The sequence below is a fragment of the Cololabis saira genome, chromosome 24, assembly GCF_033807715.1.
Source record: "Cololabis saira isolate AMF1-May2022 chromosome 24, fColSai1.1, whole genome shotgun sequence".
Lineage (NCBI taxonomy): Eukaryota > Metazoa > Chordata > Actinopteri > Beloniformes > Belonidae > Cololabis > Cololabis saira.
Window position 1 is genome coordinate 2,910,840 of NC_084610.1, and position 22,515 is coordinate 2,933,354.

The window sequence follows — 22,515 nt, forward strand, 5'->3', positions numbered from 1 at the left end:
TAAGTACCTAACCATTAAGACTACAGCCTGCATAGGTTACAGATTAAACATAGACACAGTGTTGTATCATTGCCACATCGCCAGAGGTTACATTTACTCCGTTACATTTACTTGAGTAAGTTTTGGGAAATGTTGTACTTTTAGGAGTAGTTTTGAATCACTATACTTTTTACTTTTACTTGAGTAGATTTGTGAAGAAGAAACTGTTACTCTTACTCCGCTACATTAGGCTACGTTGAGCTGTTACTTTTCTTTTATCCCTTTTATCCACGTACGCGTCAATCTCATGACATCACTGGGTGATTCTTTGGGAAAAATGTTAGTTTTTGCAAGTTTTGTCACATTTACACAGACTCAAACACACACAGAGTTTCTATGAGTTCATGTTTGTTCTAGTTCTGCCTGGTTAAAAAAGAAAAGTACAAAGGCTGGAAATTTTGTGCTACTTGTGCTTAATTTATTTTTTTATTCTGTTATTATTTTATTTATTTTATTATTGATTAAAGTACTTGAATTTACTTTAAGATTATTTTAATTTAAACTATTTTTTATTTTTTATTAATTTTAATTTATTTTATTATTTTATTGATTTAATTTGCCTGAAGATGATTATTTTGCACTGTCTGTTTGAATGGTTGTGTTAAAAAAATAAATCAGACGTTACAACAGTAGTTTTTTCACCAAGTACCTTTTTACTTTTACTCAAGTAATTATTTGGATGACTACTTTTTACTTCTACTTGAGTCCTATTATTCTGAAGTAACAGTACTTTTACTTGAGTACAATGTTTGGCTCCTCTACCAGCTCTGCACATCACACTGGAACCCCCGTAATGATGCCTGATTAAGCTGAAAGGTGAAGCTGAAGGTGTTTAAAAGTCCTTACAGTGGAGCAGTGGGTTCCATTTACCTGGTTCAGGTTGTGTCGTGTGAGTCGGTTCTGCAGACGAGCACACGGGGCAACACTCGCCCTCCGGCGTCTGGCCCGTCTCACAGCCACTGATCTCCTCACACACCTCGTCCTCACACACTACAACCCCGGCGTCGCACACACAGGTCCGACAGGGCTCTGGGCTCCAGATCTGATTGTTGGAGTAGACTTTTCCGTTTTCTGTGCAGCTGTCTGTGCGAGCAGAGCAGCGGTGAACACTTCAGGTGGCTCTACTGTGGGAGACTGAAGCTAGTATTCATAATGACATGTTCACAACCCTGGAAGTCACGTACAGCACACTCATTAGGGAGGTAAAAGCCCGTCTGAAACCAAAGGTCTCCAGAAGAATACACCACAGGATTTTCATCTGTTCAGCTCAAATAGCCTGGATGATGCGTCCCTTAAAAGCTTAACAGCAAAATAAGTCGTTCACGTGTAAGAGAAGAAAGTTTCTTTCTAGAAAGAAATGTATTCAAGCTACATTTTAGAACTTGTGGTTTGACTTTTTTTGGTAGAGCAACTTGGTGCCACATCCAGAGAAACGTCCCGCCATGAAACCCGCTTCACCTCGGAGTCTGGGAGAGAAACGTCAAGGAGCTGCACATACTCTCTCTGCAGTCCTGTTGATAGCAGTTATTAGCATCTTTTGCTTTTTTTTATTCAATATTTGGCACTTTTTATTTATTTTTTTGTTTAGAAGAAAAAAAAATAATTTGAACCAACTTTTGCAAGTATACCAGAGCTTTTTATTAGTGAAGTTAGTCCACAAAGGGAGGTCTCCAGAAGAATACACCACAGGATTTTCATCTGTTCAGCTAAAATAGCCTGGATGATGCGTCCCCTAACAGCTGAACAGCAAAATACGTTTTTCACATGTAAGAGAAGAAAGTTTCTTTCTAGAAAGAAACTTATCCAAGCTACATTTTTAAGCATTATTGACTATGGTGACATCATTTATATGCATGCTGCCTCCTCCTTGCTAAAGAAGCTAGACAGTGTTTAGCTGCTTCCCTGCGCTTCATTACCAATGCCAAATGGCTTACTCACCATCGTGTACTTTACCAAATGGTAGGATGGACCTCCCTCTATTTACGGAGGAAAACACATCTTCATACATAAGACCGTTTTGGGTAAGCGTCCTCCTTTGTTGTCTAGCCTCTAGCAGCTACAATACCTACTGCTACTTTTAAAAACTCACTGAACTCACTGAACTAGGTAAGACTGCATTTCCTCACTTTGCTCCATTGGCATGGAATGGTTTACAAGTCCTCACCCACTTAAAGGAGCATGAGGCAGGATTGAGGCAGGATTTATGAAAAAAATCCGTATACATTTTAAGTTTTCTAGTAATAATGTCAGATGAAGCGTTCCAAACCCAAAAGAATGATTCCTCTAGTGTAACTCTCCGTTGCCTTGAACAGGCTGTTGCTGCAAAATGTGCTGCAATTCGGGCCCAAATTTCCCGCGCTGGGCTGCGGATGTGACGTCACATGACGCTGCATGCACGTTCTCCCCGTTCTCCTGTGCCGGCTTCACTGTTGGCTGCAGTACCCCCGACGGCCGTCGTGGTGAAGGGTGGCGCTAGAGAGTCTCATTTCTTAAAAGGAGCCTCATGCTCCTTTAAGCACCCTGGTTTCGATTGGCGAATTTAAATCTTTGTTACGAAACAACTTACTTGAAGAATGTAGTTATCTGTAAAATGGATATACCGTTTGATGTTGGTTTTTGAGTAATGTATGTTGTATTGTGTATTTTATTGCTGCTGTTGTCTTGGCCAGGTCTCCCTTGCAAAAGAGATCTGGTATCTCAATGGGACTTCCTGGTTAAACAAAGGTTAAATAAAAAAATAAAAGAGCTGCTGATTTAGCTTTCAAAGCCAAAGCCAAAGTAAAGCCCAGAGCTAAACCTCAGATCAAGGAGGGCTGGAGAGGCGATGCCAGGGTGTAAGGGGGTAGCAAACGTCTCTTTTACATTACATTTCTTGTGACAATCAAGCTTCATCCAAACCTGTGAGAGGGCTGCAGCTAAGCTAAAAAAACTCACAAAGACTTTATGTTTTCTCTGCTCTTTTCTGTTGTGCTGCTTCTTTGAGACGGTGATGTGACGTGATGATGTTCGTGCTGTACGAGCTGCGACCGTGCTGTAGCCAGCTTTTTAACTTTCTCTATGTTTCTATTGAACGTGTTACGTGTGTGTTATGTGTGTGTTTGGGCGCGAGCTGCCGAATCAAATTGCCCTTTAAGGGATAAATAAAGTTGTCTTGAGTCTTGGACGTGGAGGGAAGCGCGTGCAGGAGGGCGGTTCCACCATGCGTCCGTACGGCACAGAGCAGGTTAACTAGTGTGAGCGCGCCCTAAAAATAGTACCACATAATGGATGCTAAGTGTACAGATAACTACTTCCTTCAGTAAAAAAAGCAGAAACCTCAAACCTGCCAAAGACGTAATTCTTGAGAACATGTATCAAAGTCACTTTATATTACTCCTGACCTTTCTTCGCTGATAAGAAAAGAGGAAAAAGTGGAATTAAATGAGTCACCCGTATACTGAGACGCCCCACAACTATGACCCAGAGCATTTAAGAGAAAATTACACCAATTGTACAAGTATTTTTTGTTTTTAAATCTTGTGAACTCGGCCTTTTGCAGATCAAACCAGGAACCTTTCCTGATAAAAGCACGACGATGTTGCAGGGCACATTTTAAGAAGGCCAATGTATGTTTTGCTTAATAAATACATAGCAAAAGAAAAAGACTTTACAAAAACAACACTCCACAGCTCTGTAAGAGAGGCACTTTGAGGCAAATTGCTGCTAAACTGCAGGCTGTTCTAGGTGCCAGTCAGTGACTAGACTGTGGTTGAACTTGACGGCTCCTGGCTGTGAATTTTACTATAAACGTCTGCAAATGTGCAATCATCTCTGCGACAGAAATGTCTATCATTGCTTGACTTTTGACATTAAGCAGATGAAGCCTGTAGTTTCAGTTAGCCAATTACTGGAGGCTCCGTCTAACGATGTGCACGAGTCTGTGAGGTCTCAAAACTCAGATAGCAGCGAGAGAACGCAGAGCTCCCTTAAATATTAAAAGAAAACCAAAAGTTAAATCAGAATAACCTTCCTCGGTTAATTGTTTCCCCAAATACTTCACTTTGCCCCCATAAATCCTCCTCAAAGCAATCCTAAATCTGTCAGAAAACTGAGCAGAGTTGAATGAAGCGAGTTTGGCGGCCACCTGCTTGCGCTCCAGGCTTCGCGAGAGCATTTAAATCTGCTCAGTTTAATGACATCCCTAAGTACTAATTATGTGGTGCAGCCTCACCCCACGGAAAAGCACCGTTTTCTAAAGCTGCAGTTATTTCAGGGGAAACCGCAGCAGCTGTATTATATGTTGGCCTTGGACACAACTTGTGGTTTGACTTTTTTTGGTAGAGCAACTTGGTGCCACACCCGGAGAAACGTCCCGCCATGAAACCCCTTCACCTCGGAGGCTGGGAGAGAAATGTCCAGGAGCTGCACATACTCTCATCTTCTGCTTTTTTATTCAATATTTGGCCCTTTTTATTTGTATTTTTGTTTAGAAGAAAAATAATTTGACCAAACTTTTGCAAGTGTACCAGAGCTTTTTATTAGTGAAGTTAGTCCACAAAAGCAAAAGTACAAAGCAGGTAGAGTAAATGTAGTGCAAGTATAGCGTGTATCATGACTATAATCTTCTTTTTTTGTATTTATCTTTTAAGGATTGTGGTTCCAGATGTTATCATTTATTTTTAAGACTAACTATAAGTAAAATAAAGTAATTATGCAGCTTGAAGGAGGGTAAAGTGACATGAAATCTTATTTATCTGACTCTTTTTGGATTATTAAGGTGTCATGTTGACACATAGAGGTAATTTAATTGTAATTAAATGTTGCTTCAAAAACACACCTAGAATTACCTTTAAATTTGCATAAATAGATATTTATATACTTAAAGTTATTTGAGGTTAGAATAGGCTCAAAAGCTTTAAATGTTTTTAGCTACTATATCATTGTGGATTTGTTGTTTTAAACTCTAACGACCTGTTAGGATGCTGAAATAAGTCAAAATAAAAAGAAAGGATAATAAGATACATTTTTTTTTAAATTAGAAAAAAAAGGTTGAATTTTAAAAAATTCTTGAATGAATAGAATGATAGCTTGGCACAATGGCCGTTTCTCAGTATGGGTTCTTGTGAAACGTCGTCACCTGTTCAATGGGAATAATGCACCTGAGCAACAACAGATGAAATGTTGCTCTGGCCATTTTATGGAACCATATGGAAGAACAAAAGTACGCTGCTGTTCCTGTTGCAGAAAGAGATGCGTTCTTGCGTTCTCCAAACTACGTTAACCCAACTCGTACTTACAAATCCGTACTTGTGTTTCTGAGAAGTGAAACATGGATACTGTCAGCCAAACAGTCAAGAAATTACTTATCAGTACTTAGTTACTGTTGCTAACTCGGAGAATGACCCTTTCTCAATATGCGTTGCGTGAACTTGTGTTCTTGTGAAACGTCGTCATCTGAAGCCGAAGAACTGTCGGATCGCATGAATGCATCTAAGCAGATAAAATGCCCGGATGTGTTCTTGCTCCGCCCATTTTATGGAGGATGCATCCTATAATGCATTTCATGCTGACAAGGGAAAATAATAACTTTATTTTTGTTTCATATGAGAATATCTGCATTAAAACTTTATATTTGTGGTGAAGTTATAAAGATAAAGTGTATTTAAAAATTTCCTCCGACATTTTTGTAGTTTTTTTTCTTTTCCCTCTCTTTATTGATAACACAGCTGGAATACAAAGAGGTAAAATCCATTAAAACACATCGTATAAAGTAATGGTTATAAAGACTTGAGCAGGAGCAATGAATAAACTCATGAGTATGGACTTCCTAACTCCGTACTTACACACTTGGGAAGTGAGAAACGGCCGGTGTCAGGGCTGTTTAGCTTTTACAACCACTGCTTCCCATGGAAAAGCTTTTCCAAAGATTTTTTAAAATAAATATCAGACACGAAGGGACCACCTTGTGTTAGCAGCATTCAAATGGGACTTAAATATGCCTAGACATCCAGGATCCATACTGTTCCTGCACCGCAGGATGAGATAAAAGTTACTTACTTTAATTACTTTAATCAGTTAAATAGTTTAATCTGGAAACATATCATTTTATATCTCTGTGCTACAAAACTCCCGATGTAGTACAGAGCAAGTAGTAGTTCTAAAGTTGCAGCGTTACATAACGTCAGATCTGTTATTAACTATCTATCATTTGGTCTGTAGTTTTTTGAATTGATTTAAACGTGTGCATCTTTTTTATTTTTTGGCTGAACGTTGTTTCCAAAGTTACTAACAACTTGTAAAGTTTTAGTATCCAACCTATATAGAGTGATTCCCTTTGTTAGTCCTTTAATTAGAGTCAGGTGGGATGAGTGAACTCTTCTCTCTGTTTATTTACTTATATATTCAATAAATACATTGAAATGTTGTAGACATATTAAATATAACTCAATAAAAGGTACATTTTAAGGTGTTTCAATCAGGCTATAAGTTTCCTCTGTTCCCACTTTATGCTAAGCTAAGCTGTCAGCACAAGCTTCACGGTTTCCATGGCAATTCATGTTTTTCTTGAGAAATTAATACATTTAAAAGCCAAATGAAGTCTATAATCTAAGTAACCTTACCCCTATGTTTGTCAGGGGGCAGGTAATGTCTAAAGAGAATACAAGCAGCAGGCCACAAGTGGAGCTCATGCCTGCCCTTGGCATCACTGCACTAGAATATAATAAATCCAGACCGTGAAACAAGTGGCCCACCCGTCTGTGAGGGATGTTTTTACCTCCCTCTCCCTCTGCAGCGTGCATGCTCCACTGGAGGTGCAGCTTAAGCATAAGCAGGGGACGCATATTTCATATCAAGCATGCTCTCCCTTTGGGTGTGTCTTGTCTGCCTCTGGCCTGAAGTCTGACCAAAATTAGTGGCCTGCTTCTGTCCGTCCCCTCCACAACGCCACATCATTATAGCCGTGGCACTCACAACCCTCTCATTGTGCCTGGACCTCGCACTGAAATAGACCAGGCAGCCCTGCACGCTCTTTAGAGTGAGCCCAAGCCTGTCGGGGGAGAAAGTATTTTTGACCTCATCCACTTTGGACCTTTTATTTTAGAAAAACAAACAGGAAAAGTCACATCTTTCATCTCCCAAATCTGGGGATTGCCTCAGTTTAGGCTGGATATCAGGCATGATTACCACTTTACTATGACTTTTTCTTCCTGGAAAGTTGTGGAAAACCTTGACAGGAGTCAAACCCTTTGGACAGTTCACACTCTTAGACATCACCCTAATGGCTTTTAGCAGCACAGACAAGAAAATGGTTTCATTCAAGGCTTAATTTGCCTCTCTGACCTCAGTTGTAGGTGTGGGTTTAATCTTGCACAAGACTGGAGTTTAGTACAGTTGTTGGAAATCAGAGCAGCAGTTTGATCTTACAGGAGAAAAGGATTTTATTTTATAAAATGTGTGCATGTAAAGACATAACAAGGACAAATATGTCACAGCAAAAAACCTGCAGAGGCAGAGAAACTTTATAAACTGAAACAAGTCAGGTATCAGCAGAAAGCCAATCGGAGGGCAGGCACGTGGAGCCATTTTCGTACTCGTCACTCACCATTGTTGATATGTTCCTGGCAGGTCACAGCAATCACCTGAGCCAAGGTGAGTGCCAGGCACACAGTAATCCTAGAGGGAAGTGACGGGCCCATGTCTGCAGGCCGGACCTGCAGTGTCCTCAAACAAAGCTGCTCAAGAGCAGGCGAGGGAGTCGACGGGAGCCTGAGTCTGAGTCCGGGCTACAGCATCCAGGCTGAGAAAGCCAAGTATCCCTGAGTGCAACAGGCTCCTGGATGAGCGATCTAGTGCAGACTGAAACAAGCTCTGTGTTCTGTGCCACCAATCCCTCCCTCGGACTCTCAGACTACCTCCTTCCCTCTAATCTGCTCTCTCATCATTTCTTCATGCTTTATTTCCAGCCCGGCCTCCTCCTGCTGCAGCCCCTGCAGTCGACTCCAATGAAAGGGACTAATTAAAGGCTCGGGAAATTTGTCCATTCAAGACCGATGAAAGGAGAGATACTTCAAAGATAAAGGGTTTTGTTGCTTTTACAAGTGCAAGACGCGTGTCTGGTGGAGGATTTATGTACTTTTACGGGGTTTAAGGATGCTTTAGGTCTTTTAGAATATATTTTTGATGTCATCAATGGATAATCTGCTGTAAAAACCAACCTGAATAATTATGTTATTTACATTTTCTGTAGAAGATAGTTTACTTCAGGATGACTTGGTGTTTTACGGTCTTTGTTTTGGTTGCTCTGATACGTTTTGAGTTCTGTTTACAGACAACAAGCAGTTTTTATGAATTCTTTACAGGACTGTCTCAGAAAATTTGAATATTGTGATTTTCTGTAATGCAATTACAAAAAAAAAAATGTCATACATTCTGGATTCATTACAAATCAACTAAAATATTGCAAGCCTTTTATTATTTTAATATTGCTGATCATGGCTTACAGTTTAAGAAAACTCAAATATCCTATCTCAAAAAACTTGAATAATCTGGGAATCTTAATCTTAAACTGTAAGCCATAATCAGCAATATTAAAATAATAAAAGGCTTGCAATATTTCAGTTGATTTGTAATGAATCCAGAATGTATGACATTTCTGTTTTTTTAATTGCATTACAGAAAATAAAGAACTTTATCAAAATATTCTAATTTTCTGAGACAGTCCTGTATTTTTATAATACCTGAAAGGATCTAACAAACGCACGTACATCTTTACACTTCAGGTCATGTGGTTTAGTGTGCATTTAACATCCATTTAATGGCTTCTCCAGGCCCAAACCCTGCCAGGTCAGTATTTCAGCCAGACCGTTACTCTCTGGGGCGATGTCCCAGAGGGAGAGGACGGAGCTACACCAGGATGGATCTGCCGTGGACCCCACCTCCGAGACAACTGTCCTCTCCACGTTCGCTACGGTTTGGGGTTGTAAATCCTTTCCCGAACTCACATTTCTCTCGGTGGATTAGGTGCATCTTGTTTGCTTCCTTAGTGAACAAGGCAGGAAGTGTTTCAGGTGCTTCAAGGACAGACTGCTTTCCCATTATCAGAGAGCCATCCAGGACTGGCGGCTGAAGCAGAGGGAGGACCAGAGCCCATGCAGCTTCTGCACATTCAGACTTTTTTGCTTCGTGAACGTATAATTTTATGCAACAATAATACATGAAACAGCTCGGTAAACTGTTTCTTCAAATTCATTTAAAACATTGATGAAATAAAACCAGACACGCCTCCTGTGATGTCACTTGAAGGTCTTCTTGGCGACTGGTTTTAAGTCGTTTTATTTGTAGGTATAGATCAGGGGTCGGCAACCCGCGGCTCTAGAGCCGCATGCAGCTCTTTAGCGCCGCCCTAGTGGCTCCTGGAGCTTTTTCAAAAATGTTTGAAAATGGATATCGATGGGGGAGGGAAATATATTTTTGGTTTTAACATGGTTTCTGTAGGAGGACAAACATGACACAAACATGTTTTCCAACGCTGTAAAAATGTGTAGAATAAATATTACATTTCAACATTTCTGTTAACGACGATTTGTACGGAAGAGTATCAGGGCCATGCAGGAGGAAAAATATTTGAGAGGAGAAGATTTTTTTTTCATTATGCACTTAGAAAATAGTCGAAATGTTGAGATTAATGTTGAAATACAATTTCAAGAATAAAGTCAAAACTGTGCCTTTTTTCTCAACATTTCAACTTTTTTCTCGACATTTCGAGTTTTTTCTCGAAATTGTACTTCAACATTAATCTCAACATTTCAACTTTTTTCTCGACTTTTTTACTTTTTTCTTGACATTTCGACTTTTTTCAAAAATTTTTGACTTTTTTCTTGACATTTGACTTTTTTCTCGACATTTTGCCTTTTTTCTCGAAGTGCATAATGAAAAAAAAATCTTCCTCCGCTAAAATATTATTTTTATTTTTCTCCCGCATGGCCCTAACACTCTTCCATAGATTTGCGTAACAAAAAGAGTCATGTGGAAAGACATTAACATGCTACATTTGCAGCCGAGGACCCAGTTATAACTAATATAGAAACATGCAGCATGTGTTGTCTTCATTCTAAGGCTTATAGGCTACAAGACTTTTCATTTTTTGCAGCTCCAGACATATTTGTTTTTTGTGTTTTTGGTCCAATATGGCTCTTTCTACATTTTGGGTTGTCGACCCCTGGTCTAGATGACACCACATCAGCAGGAAATCCACCCAAACCTGGTTCATCCAAAACTGGGGAAATGGGCAGAAGAACCAGCCGAGCAACTGGTAGGACAACACGACGCTCAGCAGAAGCTGGTTAGTTGAGCTGGAGCTGCAGAGCTGAGGCCTTGGACCCGCGGCTGATACAGCCCCGACAGCAGGCTGGGTTTGGTGCTCTGTTTCCACAGCTTCCAGCGCAACAAATGATCAGTTTTACAAGTTGAATTAGATATTTACTGAAAGCTCACATGTCAATTTCATCCAGAGTAAAATGCTCTGAAGCAAAAGGGATGAATGGGGTCCGTTCAGATCATGAAACACCACACCCCTTATTATCCTTAGATTGGTGGATTCAAACAATTTGACCTAATAAGGTAAATAAGACTCTACCATGACGACCAAAACTGTTTTTAGTTCCTCCCACAACTGTGGCCCATGAAATAAACTTCAGTCAGCATCTTTGTACACCCACTATCCTGCCCAACCGCCTCTCTGCCCCTCAGACGGCTTAGATTATATTATATTATATTATATTATACGGGGGGTGAGCAGAGCTGGTAGAGGAGCCAAAAACTGTACTCAAGTAAAAGTACTGTTACTTCAGAATAATAGGACTCAAGTAGAAGTAAAAAGTAGTCATCCAAATAATGACTTGAGTAAAAGTAAAAAAGTACTTGGTGAACAAACTACTCAAGTACTGAGTAACTGTTGAGTAACATCTGATTTATTTTTTTAACACAACCATTCAAACAGACAAAAGTACAAAATAATCATCTTCAGGCAAATTAAATCAATAAAAGAATAAAATAAATTAAAATTAATAAAAAATAGCTTAAATTAAAATAATCTTAAAATAAATTCAAGTACTTTAATAAATATTTAAATAATAACAGAATAAAAAAATAAATTAAGCACAAGTTGCACAAAATTTCAAGCCTTTGTACTTTTCTTTTTTAACCAGCAGAACTAGAACAAACATGAACTCATAGAAACTCTGTGTGTGTTTGAGTCTGTGTAAATGTGACAAAACATGCAAAAACTAACATTTTTCCCAAAGAATCACCCAGTGATGTCATGAGATTGACGCGTACGCGGATAAAAGGGATAAAAGAAAAGTAACAGCTCAACGTAGCCTAATGTAGCGGAGTAAGAGGAACAGTTTCTTCTTCACAAATCTACTCAAGTAAAAGTAAAACGTATAGTGATTCAAAACTACTCCTAAAAGTACAACATTTCCCAAAACTTACTCAAGTAAATGTAACGGAGTAAATGTAACTCGTTACTACCCACCTCTGACCTCTGAGATGCAAATAATCTCGTACTCATGTCTCGCTGCTTCAACCAGGCGGCTGATGAAACATCTTCCCCAAGAAAACGTCTCTTTCTGCCTTCTAGTCATTCTGATTTAACCCCTTTTACATAAACATACAAGTATGACCAGTGACGACAGAAATCCATCGTTCAAGTTTTTATATATTCTGTAAAATATTACCATTTTAAACCTTCGTGTGATAATTTTTTAGGTAATTGACCATCGGACCGACCATCCTTCCCTCTGGGATCATTTCTTAGGGCAGAAATCCTCAACCTCGAACCACTTTCCCCTGGCCCTTCAGAGATATAATCCCTCCAGCAAATAGCCCGAGTCAAGTGGTGTTACTGTAACGTTTAAAGAGCCTAAATACCGTACCGAGTTACAGCAAAATCAGCTTCTTTAATCTTTGAATTATACTTTCAAGCAATTACTGACCCGTTTTAGCCTGCGAGTGAAAATGAAAGGGGGGCGTGATTTCCATAAAACTAATACTGACCTCAGCTCAGCTCATGTGGCAAGAAAACGTAGCAACTTCAAACGTACAGCGCGCCTATTTCTGGCCGTAGAGACGAGATGGCAGCGAGACCACAAGAGCCGCGGACACACACGCAGCCAGGGGACTCTACCAGTCAGAAAGGTGGAAAACATCCAAACTAAACCATCGAGACATCCCCAAAAAAAGAAACAGTCCGGACCGTTTTCCAGGCTCGCTAAAGACAGGTTTGTGTGGGAGCAGATGGTTTGTGTGTTAGAGTCGGAGCCAAACATGCAGCTTCTGCTCATGACAAGATATAGATCTATTCATAGTAAGCGTCCATGTGGTAAAACATTTGTGTCTTCTGCAGATAAAACCCATGTGTATGTGTTCGTCACATGACAGGAAGCTGCAGGCCTCGAGCCATCTATGAGTTTAACACACACTCACCTTGCCCCGTATCGCCTTACGCATCTATTATTCATCTTTACACGAGTCTGAAAGAACAGCCTGAATTTACGTCCCTCTTGAGAGGAGAACAGCTGAGCAAGCAAGAGCAGCAGACGTGCATGGCTTCTTGCAGTTTGTGATTAGTTGAAAATGTTTGCTGCAGCCACTAAGAACTTTGTGAAGCAGGTGGGAGACACGGGGAGGCTGATCCCCGTCCCCGGCCTCAGCGAGGCCGACCGCTACCAGCCCCTCAGTCTGGTGACCAGGAAGAGGAAGAAGCATTTCTGGAAGAAGAACAAATACGCCTCAACTCCCTTCTCGCTGAAGGACATCCTTGTGGGGGAAAAGGAGATCACAGCAGGTAAAGGTCACACATCTGCTCCCCTTTAAGTATTATCCCTCAATAAAATTAACATTTTTCAAACATGTTTATTCATGTTCAAATAAAAACATTATATACAAGATCTTCCTTCTTCTTTTCATATTTTTTTTTGTATTCATTCCGATATTCATTCTTATGCCACAAGGCACAAAGATGATTTTAATTTACCGTTTTGTAGAACATGTAAACATACATCTTCCCCCACTTGTGGAATTCACTCAATAAATCTCTTAAATCATCACCATCCTTGCCAATATTCAAAATTTTAAAAAACGTTCTTATTGTTTCATCTTTGTAGTGTTTATTATTTAATCTGAGTTACATTTTCTTTTGTGTTTTTTGGTTTTTTACTCTCCTTTGTGTAGCTTTTGTTTAGTTTTTTATTCATATATGAAAGGATTCTATAGAAGCCACCAGGCTTCTTCCTTTCCTTGCATGTTATTTCAATGTTTTTACATTTATTGTTCAATTTGTCTTATATTGCTAAATAAATAAACTAAACTAAACTAAAATAGACTAACTATTGTTTTGTGTAATTTTACCTGATGTGGTCTGAAAAAAATCCCCCCATGGTTGGGAACTCTAGTTATGGACACCAAAACTGTTTTTTTTTTTTTTTTTTGTAGTTCAGGTTGTACAAAGGTTTTATTCTGTTGCATAATTGGACGTTTTAACTGTGAGGTCTCTGGGGATTGGCCGCCCCCTGTGGAAAGGCGAGGAACTACAGTTTGTTGTAGTTTAACATACAGTGTCAATAGTCTGTTTTGGATAGATGGAACGTTGCTTTAAACAAACTTATCAATACGGTGGATATTTCCAAATGTCTCCAAATAGTTAAACATGTTTTTAGATTCAAAATGGAGTGATAAGCAGGGACGTATCCTTTCTTTTTAAGGTATTGTTTAAAAAAAAAAATGCTGTGATTTCCACAGTACTTATAATTTGGATCTATGTTAAGAATTTTAATAATCAGATATCAATTATCTATATTGATGCATTTATTATTATTAATATTCTATAGTGTAAACATTGTGTTACTGTGTGAAATTGTATACTAATCTTACAATATAACCTCATTACAGCTGTGAAAAAGTGAAACAAGAAAACTGGGATATTTATTTTCATAAATCTAAAACTCAGTTTGAAGTAATATTTTTTTTCCTCCCAGGAGTCTCGTCCTATCAGCTCCTGAACTACGAGGATAGGTCTGACGTAGCCCTGAACGGGCGATTAGGGAACCACATTATCAGCGACGTGGGCTTCAACATCAGCGGGTCCGACTCCGTGGCCGTCAAAGCTTCCTTCGGCATCGTGACCAAACACGAGCTGGAGGTGCCCACTTTACTACGAGAACTTAACTCCAGGTATCCAGAGACACTACGTGCCAGTGTGGTTTCTCCTTGTCTTAAATGACACGTGTGCTGAGGTCTCCCATGTGCAATACTGGGATCGTCTGATCATAAAAGTCCAAGGATGGAGCCCATAAAACCTCAGACAAACAACCACATATCGCTTTTTCTCAGCCTACCATTATTTATTTCATAAAATTAGTCCAAAAAGAATAGATCGGTGTGGACAATACTAAGTTCCCCCTCACTGCTTCTGCAGGTTTTAAAGCAGCACTATGTAACTTTTCCAGCTTAATGTAATATTTCATCATCATCATTGTGATGGAACATCAACTTCCAACAGGTTTAATGAACCTCTGTCATGGTCTGAGGGGTCTGTATCGCCTTCACTGGCACTATGTAACTTTGAGGAGCATGGTAGGAACCCTGCCACACTAAAAAACTACACATTTTTACGGCTTTGACTGCTTTACGGCATACGTCACTTCCCCCTCCTTCCTGATTCGTAGTCCAGACCAAAGCTGGGCGGGGCGTGGAGCTCAGAGCTCAGCAGAAGCTGGTGTCATGGCCCAAGCAGCGGAAAAACCCAAGAAAATAAAAGCTTTATTGGAGGAGGTGAAAAAAGAAAGCGGGAGAGTAACAAGCTAAATACCCGGACAAGAATAAACATTGTCCCGGCGTTCACTCGCTGGCGTGGTTTTGGTAATTCTAAAATTACTGACAATATCAACAACAGACACAGAATAATAATAGTGATCATAAAATTGTGTAATTTGCAATGAGGAAGCTTTATAAAATAATAATACAATGGAATAGAATTACAGCACTAGAGGAAAGAATGCAATGCAAAGAAAACGTATAGAACATTTCTACTATTTTTCCTGAGAACTGTAAAATTGTGCAGGGCTGATCTGCAAAACATTCAGTTATTCACAGGTTATAAAGTATTTCTTTATTTTGTCAGTAAGTATGTTGGACTAGCGTATGAGTTTGTAGTTTGAGGAGCATTATCTCTCTGAAACAGGACAGGGGGGCGGGGGGACTTCACTAATAAAACCAAGTTGAACTTAGTGATTTTCAACATCGTCATATTATATTGTTTATCCAAAAATAGATACATTACCTCTTCGCTATCCATCCTGCAAACGACCGCTGAAAATAGAAGTAGTAGTTTTGAAAGTCCGTCCCGTCTTATTTCATTCACTATCAAAACAAATGCAGCGACGGGGACAGGAGTTTTCCGGCAGTACGCGCTGGTGCTCATGGGAAATGTAGTGTTCTTTCTGGTAAAGCACTACCGCTTTTGTCCAAAGGAGCCGCCAAACTCAACAAAAGCTGAAAGTTACATTGTGCTGCTTTAAAAAGGGTAACTAGTAGCAGGCGCTACCAACCATCAGCCCTTGATGAATTGATCATCAGCAGGTACAAACCTGTATAAAATCAGACGATAAAGCATTTTACTGATCTGAAGCATTCAACTGTGTGTTAGCATAGTGCCAAGAGGGAACAACATAAGCTATAGTCCTAGAGAAACAACAGTTACTGCTCATCAGTCCAGAGAAATTCAACATCCTACAGTAAGAGAAATAATTCACCAGTGGAAACCATTCAAGACAGCTGACAATAGCCACGTTTCCATCACCCCAGGATTTGACCAAAACTTAAATATCACACGGAAAAAACTCTAATAGATACACCTTTTGGATCATGGAGGTACTTCAGATTGCCCACCCTTTTTCTCAAATTTTTTCATGGGTCAAATAAATATCATCATGGCAAAAAATGTTACGTATTGTTGCATTTGTTTAATAGTCGCACCTGTTATGATCAGGTTATTGATTTTTAACATGTTTTTGCTCAAAAAACTATGAGAGGAACTCTAAACTTTTGCATACGACGGTTAACTTGATCAAGTTTGTTTTTTTAATCACTGGATGTCAAATGCTAACTATCTTGATAATGCTTTAGTCAATTATTTGGGAATATATATGTATCATAACAGTTATCTGTTTGAAAAGAGAGGCGTATCCAAAATGTCCCTTTACAAATATGACTGTATAGATTGGCATGTTTTGTCCTGACATCAACGATAAGTTGGTGCCTGACCTCAGACCTTTTGGTGGCTGACAGAAACTGAGAAGAAGGATGAATAAATGATCGTGTGGTTCTACACTGCTGCTCATGCAGAAATACCAGAGTAGGATACAGTCTGAGAGACAAAAGGCCGTAGATGTTGTGACGTGTGTTGCTGCAGGAAGGTGGACCTGGATCACTGCCTGATCCGTCAGTCCAGGGAGAGCCGGCGCAGCGTCCTCTGTGTGGTGGTGGAGAGTATCAGAACCACCCGCCAGTGCTCGCTGACCGTGCACGCCGGCATGAGAGGGACGACCATGAGGGTAAAAATGTAAAAATACTCATAAGAATGTAAAAGAGAAGTAGTTTTTATTACAAAACACATCCGTGTCATTAAAGCAGCACAACGTAACTTTCAGCTTTTCTGAGTTTGGCGTCATCTTTTGGACAAAAGCGGTAGTGCTTTACCAGAAAGAACACTACATTTCCCATGAGCACCAGCGCGTACTGCCGGAAAACTCCTGTCCCGTCGGCTCTGCCTCTATGTAACTTTTCCACCTTAATGTAATATTTCATCATCATCATTGTGATGGAACATCAACTTCCAACAGGTTTAATGAACCTCTGTCATGGTCTGAGGGGTCTGTATCTCCTTCACTGGTACTATGTAACTTTGAGGAGCATGGTAGGAACCCTGCCACACTAAAAAACTACACATTTTTACGGCTTTGACTGCTTTACGGCATACGTCACTTCCCCCTCCTTCCCCATTCGTAGTCGAGACGAAAATGGGCGGGGCTTGGAGCGCAGAGCTCAGCAGAAGCTGGTAACCCGTTGCTGTGTTGTGGCTGCAGCCATATACCGGTCCCTGGCTTCCTTGTTTAAGGTATCCCGGTAAATTCCAGTTCCTTTCCAGCAGTTTAACATCTTTTTTTTTGCGTTCCGTCTGTTCACTTGGTGAAACAGAAAAGTAGTTTTGAAAGTCCGTCCCGTCTTCATTCACTATCAAAACAAATGCACACGACGGGGACAGGAGTTTTCCGGCAGTACGCGCTGGTGCTCATGGGAAATGTAGTTCTTTCTGGTAAAGCACTACCGCTTTTGTCCAAAGGAGCCGCCAAACTCAACAAAAGCTGAAAGTTACATTGTGCTGCTTTAAGATTGAGCTTTTAGTGCCAGATAATGCATCCTAATCCGAATTACTTCGGCATGTATAGTTGTTCGGTATAGATGTGGGGATCAATACTGAAATATTGATACTTCCGATACCAGATCTCTCTGCTCCAAAATCGATTCTTAAACTAAAATATTGATACTTTTGAGACTTCAGTCAATTGTGGTAATGTTTATCAGTAACAGGAATACGGTGGAAAGTAACTAAACTAATCAGATTTTGTTTAAATGACACGCTGCTGGTAGGAACCACTTTTTTAAAATTTTTATAGTAGTTCTTATTTTTGTTTATTATTCTCTTATTTATTTTAATGGTTTATTATTTTACTTAGGATCTTTTTTAGTGATGGAAACACCTTTTTCAAACACTCTAGTTTTTCTGTTGTTGTAACAGCTCGGCTGTATTGTGAATGAAGCCGCTACCTCAGTATACATCTGACTTTAAATTAAGTAGCTAAATAAGTGACTGTGATGTCTTGTATTCTTAAACTATTTAAAATATACTTTTTTGCTTTTTTAGATTTACCGGGCACATTAAGGTATATTTGCACAATGTATTGGTATCTAATCGGTATTTCCGATAGCAGCCTGAATTATTCCCGCAGGAGCAGGAATAATAACAGTCACGGCATCACAACAACACGGTAACAGAAGAAGAAGAGGGAGACTTTGCTGCATCTTACTGCAACATGATCAGCTTAGTATGTACGACATTTACATAGCTGCTGCATCATTAGCGTCCATTTTTTCACATGTCCTCCTTCGCGCTTGTTCCCTAATTGTGCTGGAAGAATTACAATGCGAAAGTGTGTGTGGCGCCACCTAGCGCCGCGGAGTCGACTCTAATGGATTGTCTTCTTGTGCATGTTTACTTGGATTTCTCTGAATCTCCAGTTCAATCCTTAGCTCGACTGTTGCCAATAGCTCGATTTAGATGTGCATGTAACCAGACTGAGTGTTATATTTAAATATGTGCATAATTCTTCATTCTTTTTAAATAATCATCAGTTTTTTTGAAGTGCAGCTGAGTCTCTCGGCTCTTTGTGCTTCAGTTTCAGATCGACGACGGCAGAAACCCCAAAGGTCGAGACAAAGCCATCGTCATTCCAGCTCACACCACCATCGCCTTCAGCATCTGCCAGCTGTTTGTTCGCCTGGACGGCCGTCTCGGTAGGAGCTAGGACCCCCCATCGCAGCCGCAAACCACACATTAATTAGACAGTTTTTATCTGAGGATTTAGGGACAAGAAAGTTGGAGAAGATTTGAGATGTAGGGTTAAAATCTGTAAAAAAAACCCACCAGATTGCATCGTTTGCACCTGAGGCTTTTTAGGTTTAGCAACCTCATTCCAGACCTTGCTTTTTTTAATTTAAAGGAGCATGAGGCTCCTTTTAAGAAATGAGACTCTCTAGCGCCACCCTTCGCCACAACGGTCATCGGGGGTACTGCAGCCAACAGTGAAGCCGGCACGGGAGAACGGGGAGAACGCACATGCAGCGTCATGTGATGTCACATCCGCAGGACAGCGCGGGAAATTTCCTCGACATTTTGACTTTTTTGTCAACATTTCAACTTTTTTCTCGAAATTTTGACTTTTTTCCCGACATTTCAGCTTTTTTCTCGAAGTGCATAATGAAAAAAAAAATCTTCCCCCAGTTATAACTAATATAGAAACATGCAGCTTGTATCATTCTAAGGCTTATACAAGACTTTTCGGCTCATTTCATTTTTTGCGGCTCCAGACACATTTGTTTTCTTCTTCTTCCTCCTCAGACATCTGTGTAGCTCCAGAGTCCCAGGGCGGTTTTGAGCGGGAGCAGATCCGGGAGCAGCTGGGCGGTTACATCGGTCACTTCTCCATGGGTCGACTGCGACGGTTCCTGTCCGGGATCATCTACGGAAACCCCTTCAGGGCAGGTTCGATCACACCGCTCGTGAAGTCAAATCAAGACACGTGCACTTCTTTACTGTAAACCAATCCTCTGCAGACGACCGGACCTTCGAGGAGCTGACCCACTCCGACTCCTACCTGGACGACGTGGTGACCGACTACTACGAGAAGGCGGCCAGCATGACGGACGTGTCCACCGCCTACCTGAGGGAAAGCTCTCACACGCGCGTCAACCTGCTCAAACACAACATCCCCAAGGGCGCCTGCGCGCTGTGCGGCATGGGCAGCCAGCGGCGGGAAACCGTGTACGGCTGCCTGGAGTGCTCCGGCGGGGGGCAGAAATACGTCCGCCTGCACGTCGTGCCCTGTTTCGATCTCTGGCACAAAACTCTGAGGTGAAACCGCCAGGATTCCTGGACTACAAGACCAATCTGGTCCACTGAGCCTCCATGAAAACCCGTCCCAGGAAACACAACCCCGCCCCGTTCTGGCCGCTGTGTATCGTTTTCAGTTTGCTTTTGGACGCCGTCCATTTCCACACGCGTGTTGTTGCACTCGGGCCAGCGGGTGAATTATTCAGTGAGGGTTCAGTCAGCTCCAAGTGTGTCATTGGTGTAAATGTTTTATTTCCACTGTTTCTGACTTGAATTTTTCTTCATTTCCTTTCAGTTTGTGTCTGACATCCTCAACAATATTGTGATTTTCTGTAATACAATTAAAAAAACAAAAATGTCATACATTCTGGATTCATTACGAATCAACTGAAATATTGCAAGCCTTTTATTATTGTAATATTGCTGATCATGGTTTACAGCTTAAGAAAACTCAAATATCCTATCTCAAAAAATTTGAATATTCTGGAAATCTTAATCTTAAACTGTAAACCATAATCAGCAATATTAAAATAATAAAAGGCTTGCAATATTTCAGTTGATTTGCAATGAATCCAGAATGTATGACATTTTTTTTTTTTCATTGCATTACAGAAAAAAAAAACATGTTTTTTGCATATTTGTTGCCTCATCTGCTTTTGTTTTTGCCCCCCCCATCGCCAGGGCTGTTTCATGTCTAAAAATAAGTTCCACAAAAGTAGGAAAAATTTGATTTGCACTGCAAATGAGACGTATTAAGATCAGAATTTGGTTGATTCTTTCTTGTTTCAACAGATAAGTGATTATGCCTCTCAGGCTTTGACCCAATTATGTTCCAGAAAAGTACTGACTAACGATGTGCAGACTGATGTTAAAGACACATTTGATCATAATGGGGCAAAAAAACAACCATAACCCTCTGTGATGTCACTAAGAAGTCTTTTGAGGAGCTTTTGAAGCCTCATCTTGGCACGAGCTGAAACAAATCCACCCCATTTCATCCAAAAAGGAGAGAATGGGTAATATGTGTAGGTCTGGGAGCTGGGTGGGACACACCCACCTGAGGTCACGCACCACAAGCTGGTTGTTTTAACTTGACTCATGACTCGAGCTGATGTTACTGACACTAACGCCTGTTGACTAGTGAAACCACATTCACCAGAGATCCAGCCTGCTGGCTGTAATTGCTAGGCGAGGTGGTCGCTGAGGCTCGTGGCCTAGTGGGCTCAGTCCTGGAAAGGTCCGAGGTGAAAGTCTCTGGACTTCGCACCAGCAACTGGGAGAGGTGGGAACCAATAAAAGGTGGGCGTGTTTTAACCCAGGCCTGTTCCTTCCACCCATTTACAACACGCCGCTCTTCAGAGTCCTATGGTTGGGGTTGCCACCTTTCAGAAATAGAAATAAGGGACGCCCCGATTTCAGCAACGCAGGAGCAAAAAAAAGGGACATCCCCAAAACTTCTAAACTGCATAAAAATATGTTTATTTTATATGAAAAAACAAAATGGTTTGATTTAAAGATTAAAGTGCTTTAATAGCATTGAACTTGCATGACTGTACAGACAGACAACCATACTAGCAACTGAAATATCCTCCTATGCTACGTATGTCCACATCAGTCTAGATGTAGAATATAGATACAGGTGAAGAATATGGTGTAAAAGTTAATTTATTTCAATAATTCAACTTAAAAGGTGAAACTAATATATTACATAGTCTTATTACATGCAAAGTTTATATGTTTGTTGATACCTGTTTATTGATTTCATAATATATTCTAATTCTTTGAGATTTTTTATTTGGGGTTTTCATAAACTGTGAGCCATAATCATCAAAATTATAACAAATAAAGGCTTGAAATATCTCACTTTGCATGTAGTAGGAAATACAATATATTTGTTTCACCTTTAGTTCAATTTACTACAAATGAAGTTTTGCAATATATTAAAATTTTCCGACCTTCACCTGTACAGTATATTATGAAATCAATAAATAAGAGTATAATATATGTCCGTATTGGTTCAATATGGAACGCAACTTTTAATTCCCAATTACGTAACGATTACGTATTTCAAGGGACGGGTGGTGACCCTACCTATGGTTGACGTCACACAGCGGTTGTACAGCTTATCATACAGTCTGTAAAGTATGGCACTAATCCCCAAACAAGTGAACAAGCTGAGACAAAAAAAGAGACCAAAATAAGACATAAAACAACAATGTCACAAAATGATCAATTACCCTATCAGCAGTACTGGAGTTGAGGGGGATGAGGGGGATGGCATCCCCCCCTGAAATAAAAACGGTCCAAATCATCCCCCCTGAAATAAAAACGGTCCAAATCATCCCCCTGTAAAACTGCCATCCCTCCTTTCCATCCCTTATGTCATTTCATCAATGAATGTGGTTTTACTGCTATTTCAACATTTAGAGTCATCACCAGAAAAATAACACCAGAATAATAACTTATTTGACAATTTTCACCTGTTTCAAGTAAATTTTCACTTGAAATAAGTAGAAAAATCTGCCAGTGGGACAAGATTTATCTTCTCATTACGAGCAAAAAAATCTTGTTCCACTGGCAGATTTTTCTACTTATTTCAAGTGAAAATCTACTTGGAACAGGTGAAAATTGTTGTTTTTTCCAGTGATGAGTCTTGTTGAGTTTTGTTTTGAGTCCCTGATCTTTTTTACAACTCGAGTACTGTCTATCAGAGATGTTGAATGGGTGCAGAGTCAATCAAAGCATCTTAAAATGAGACAAATGAGCAA

At 40.1% G+C, this 22,515-nt stretch overlaps 2 protein-coding genes across 2 annotated transcripts in view; one reads left to right on the forward strand and one right to left on the reverse strand.

The window, feature by feature from the left end:
- Positions 1-7,916, reverse strand: part of LOC133425418 (collagen alpha-2(V) chain-like) — a 56,137-nt gene extending 48,221 nt beyond the window's left edge. Inside the window, exon 1 of the mRNA XM_061716267.1 lies at positions 7,622-7,916. Within this exon, the coding sequence (XP_061572251.1) occupies positions 7,622-7,715 (94 nt within the window). The 5' untranslated portion in view covers positions 7,716-7,916. The remainder of the gene's footprint in view (positions 1-7,621) is intronic.
- A 4,731-nt stretch (positions 7,917-12,647) lies between these two features.
- On the forward strand, positions 12,648-19,836 carry pjvk (pejvakin). Its single transcript, XM_061715948.1, has 6 exons — positions 12,648-12,865; positions 14,055-14,250; positions 16,490-16,631; positions 18,534-18,651; positions 19,256-19,399; positions 19,471-19,836. The coding sequence occupies exons 1-6, from the start codon at positions 12,655-12,657 to the stop codon at positions 19,770-19,772; spliced, it is 1,113 nt and encodes a 370-aa protein (XP_061571932.1). The 5' UTR covers positions 12,648-12,654; the 3' UTR covers positions 19,773-19,836.
- The last annotated feature ends 2,679 nt before the right edge of the window (positions 19,837-22,515 follow it).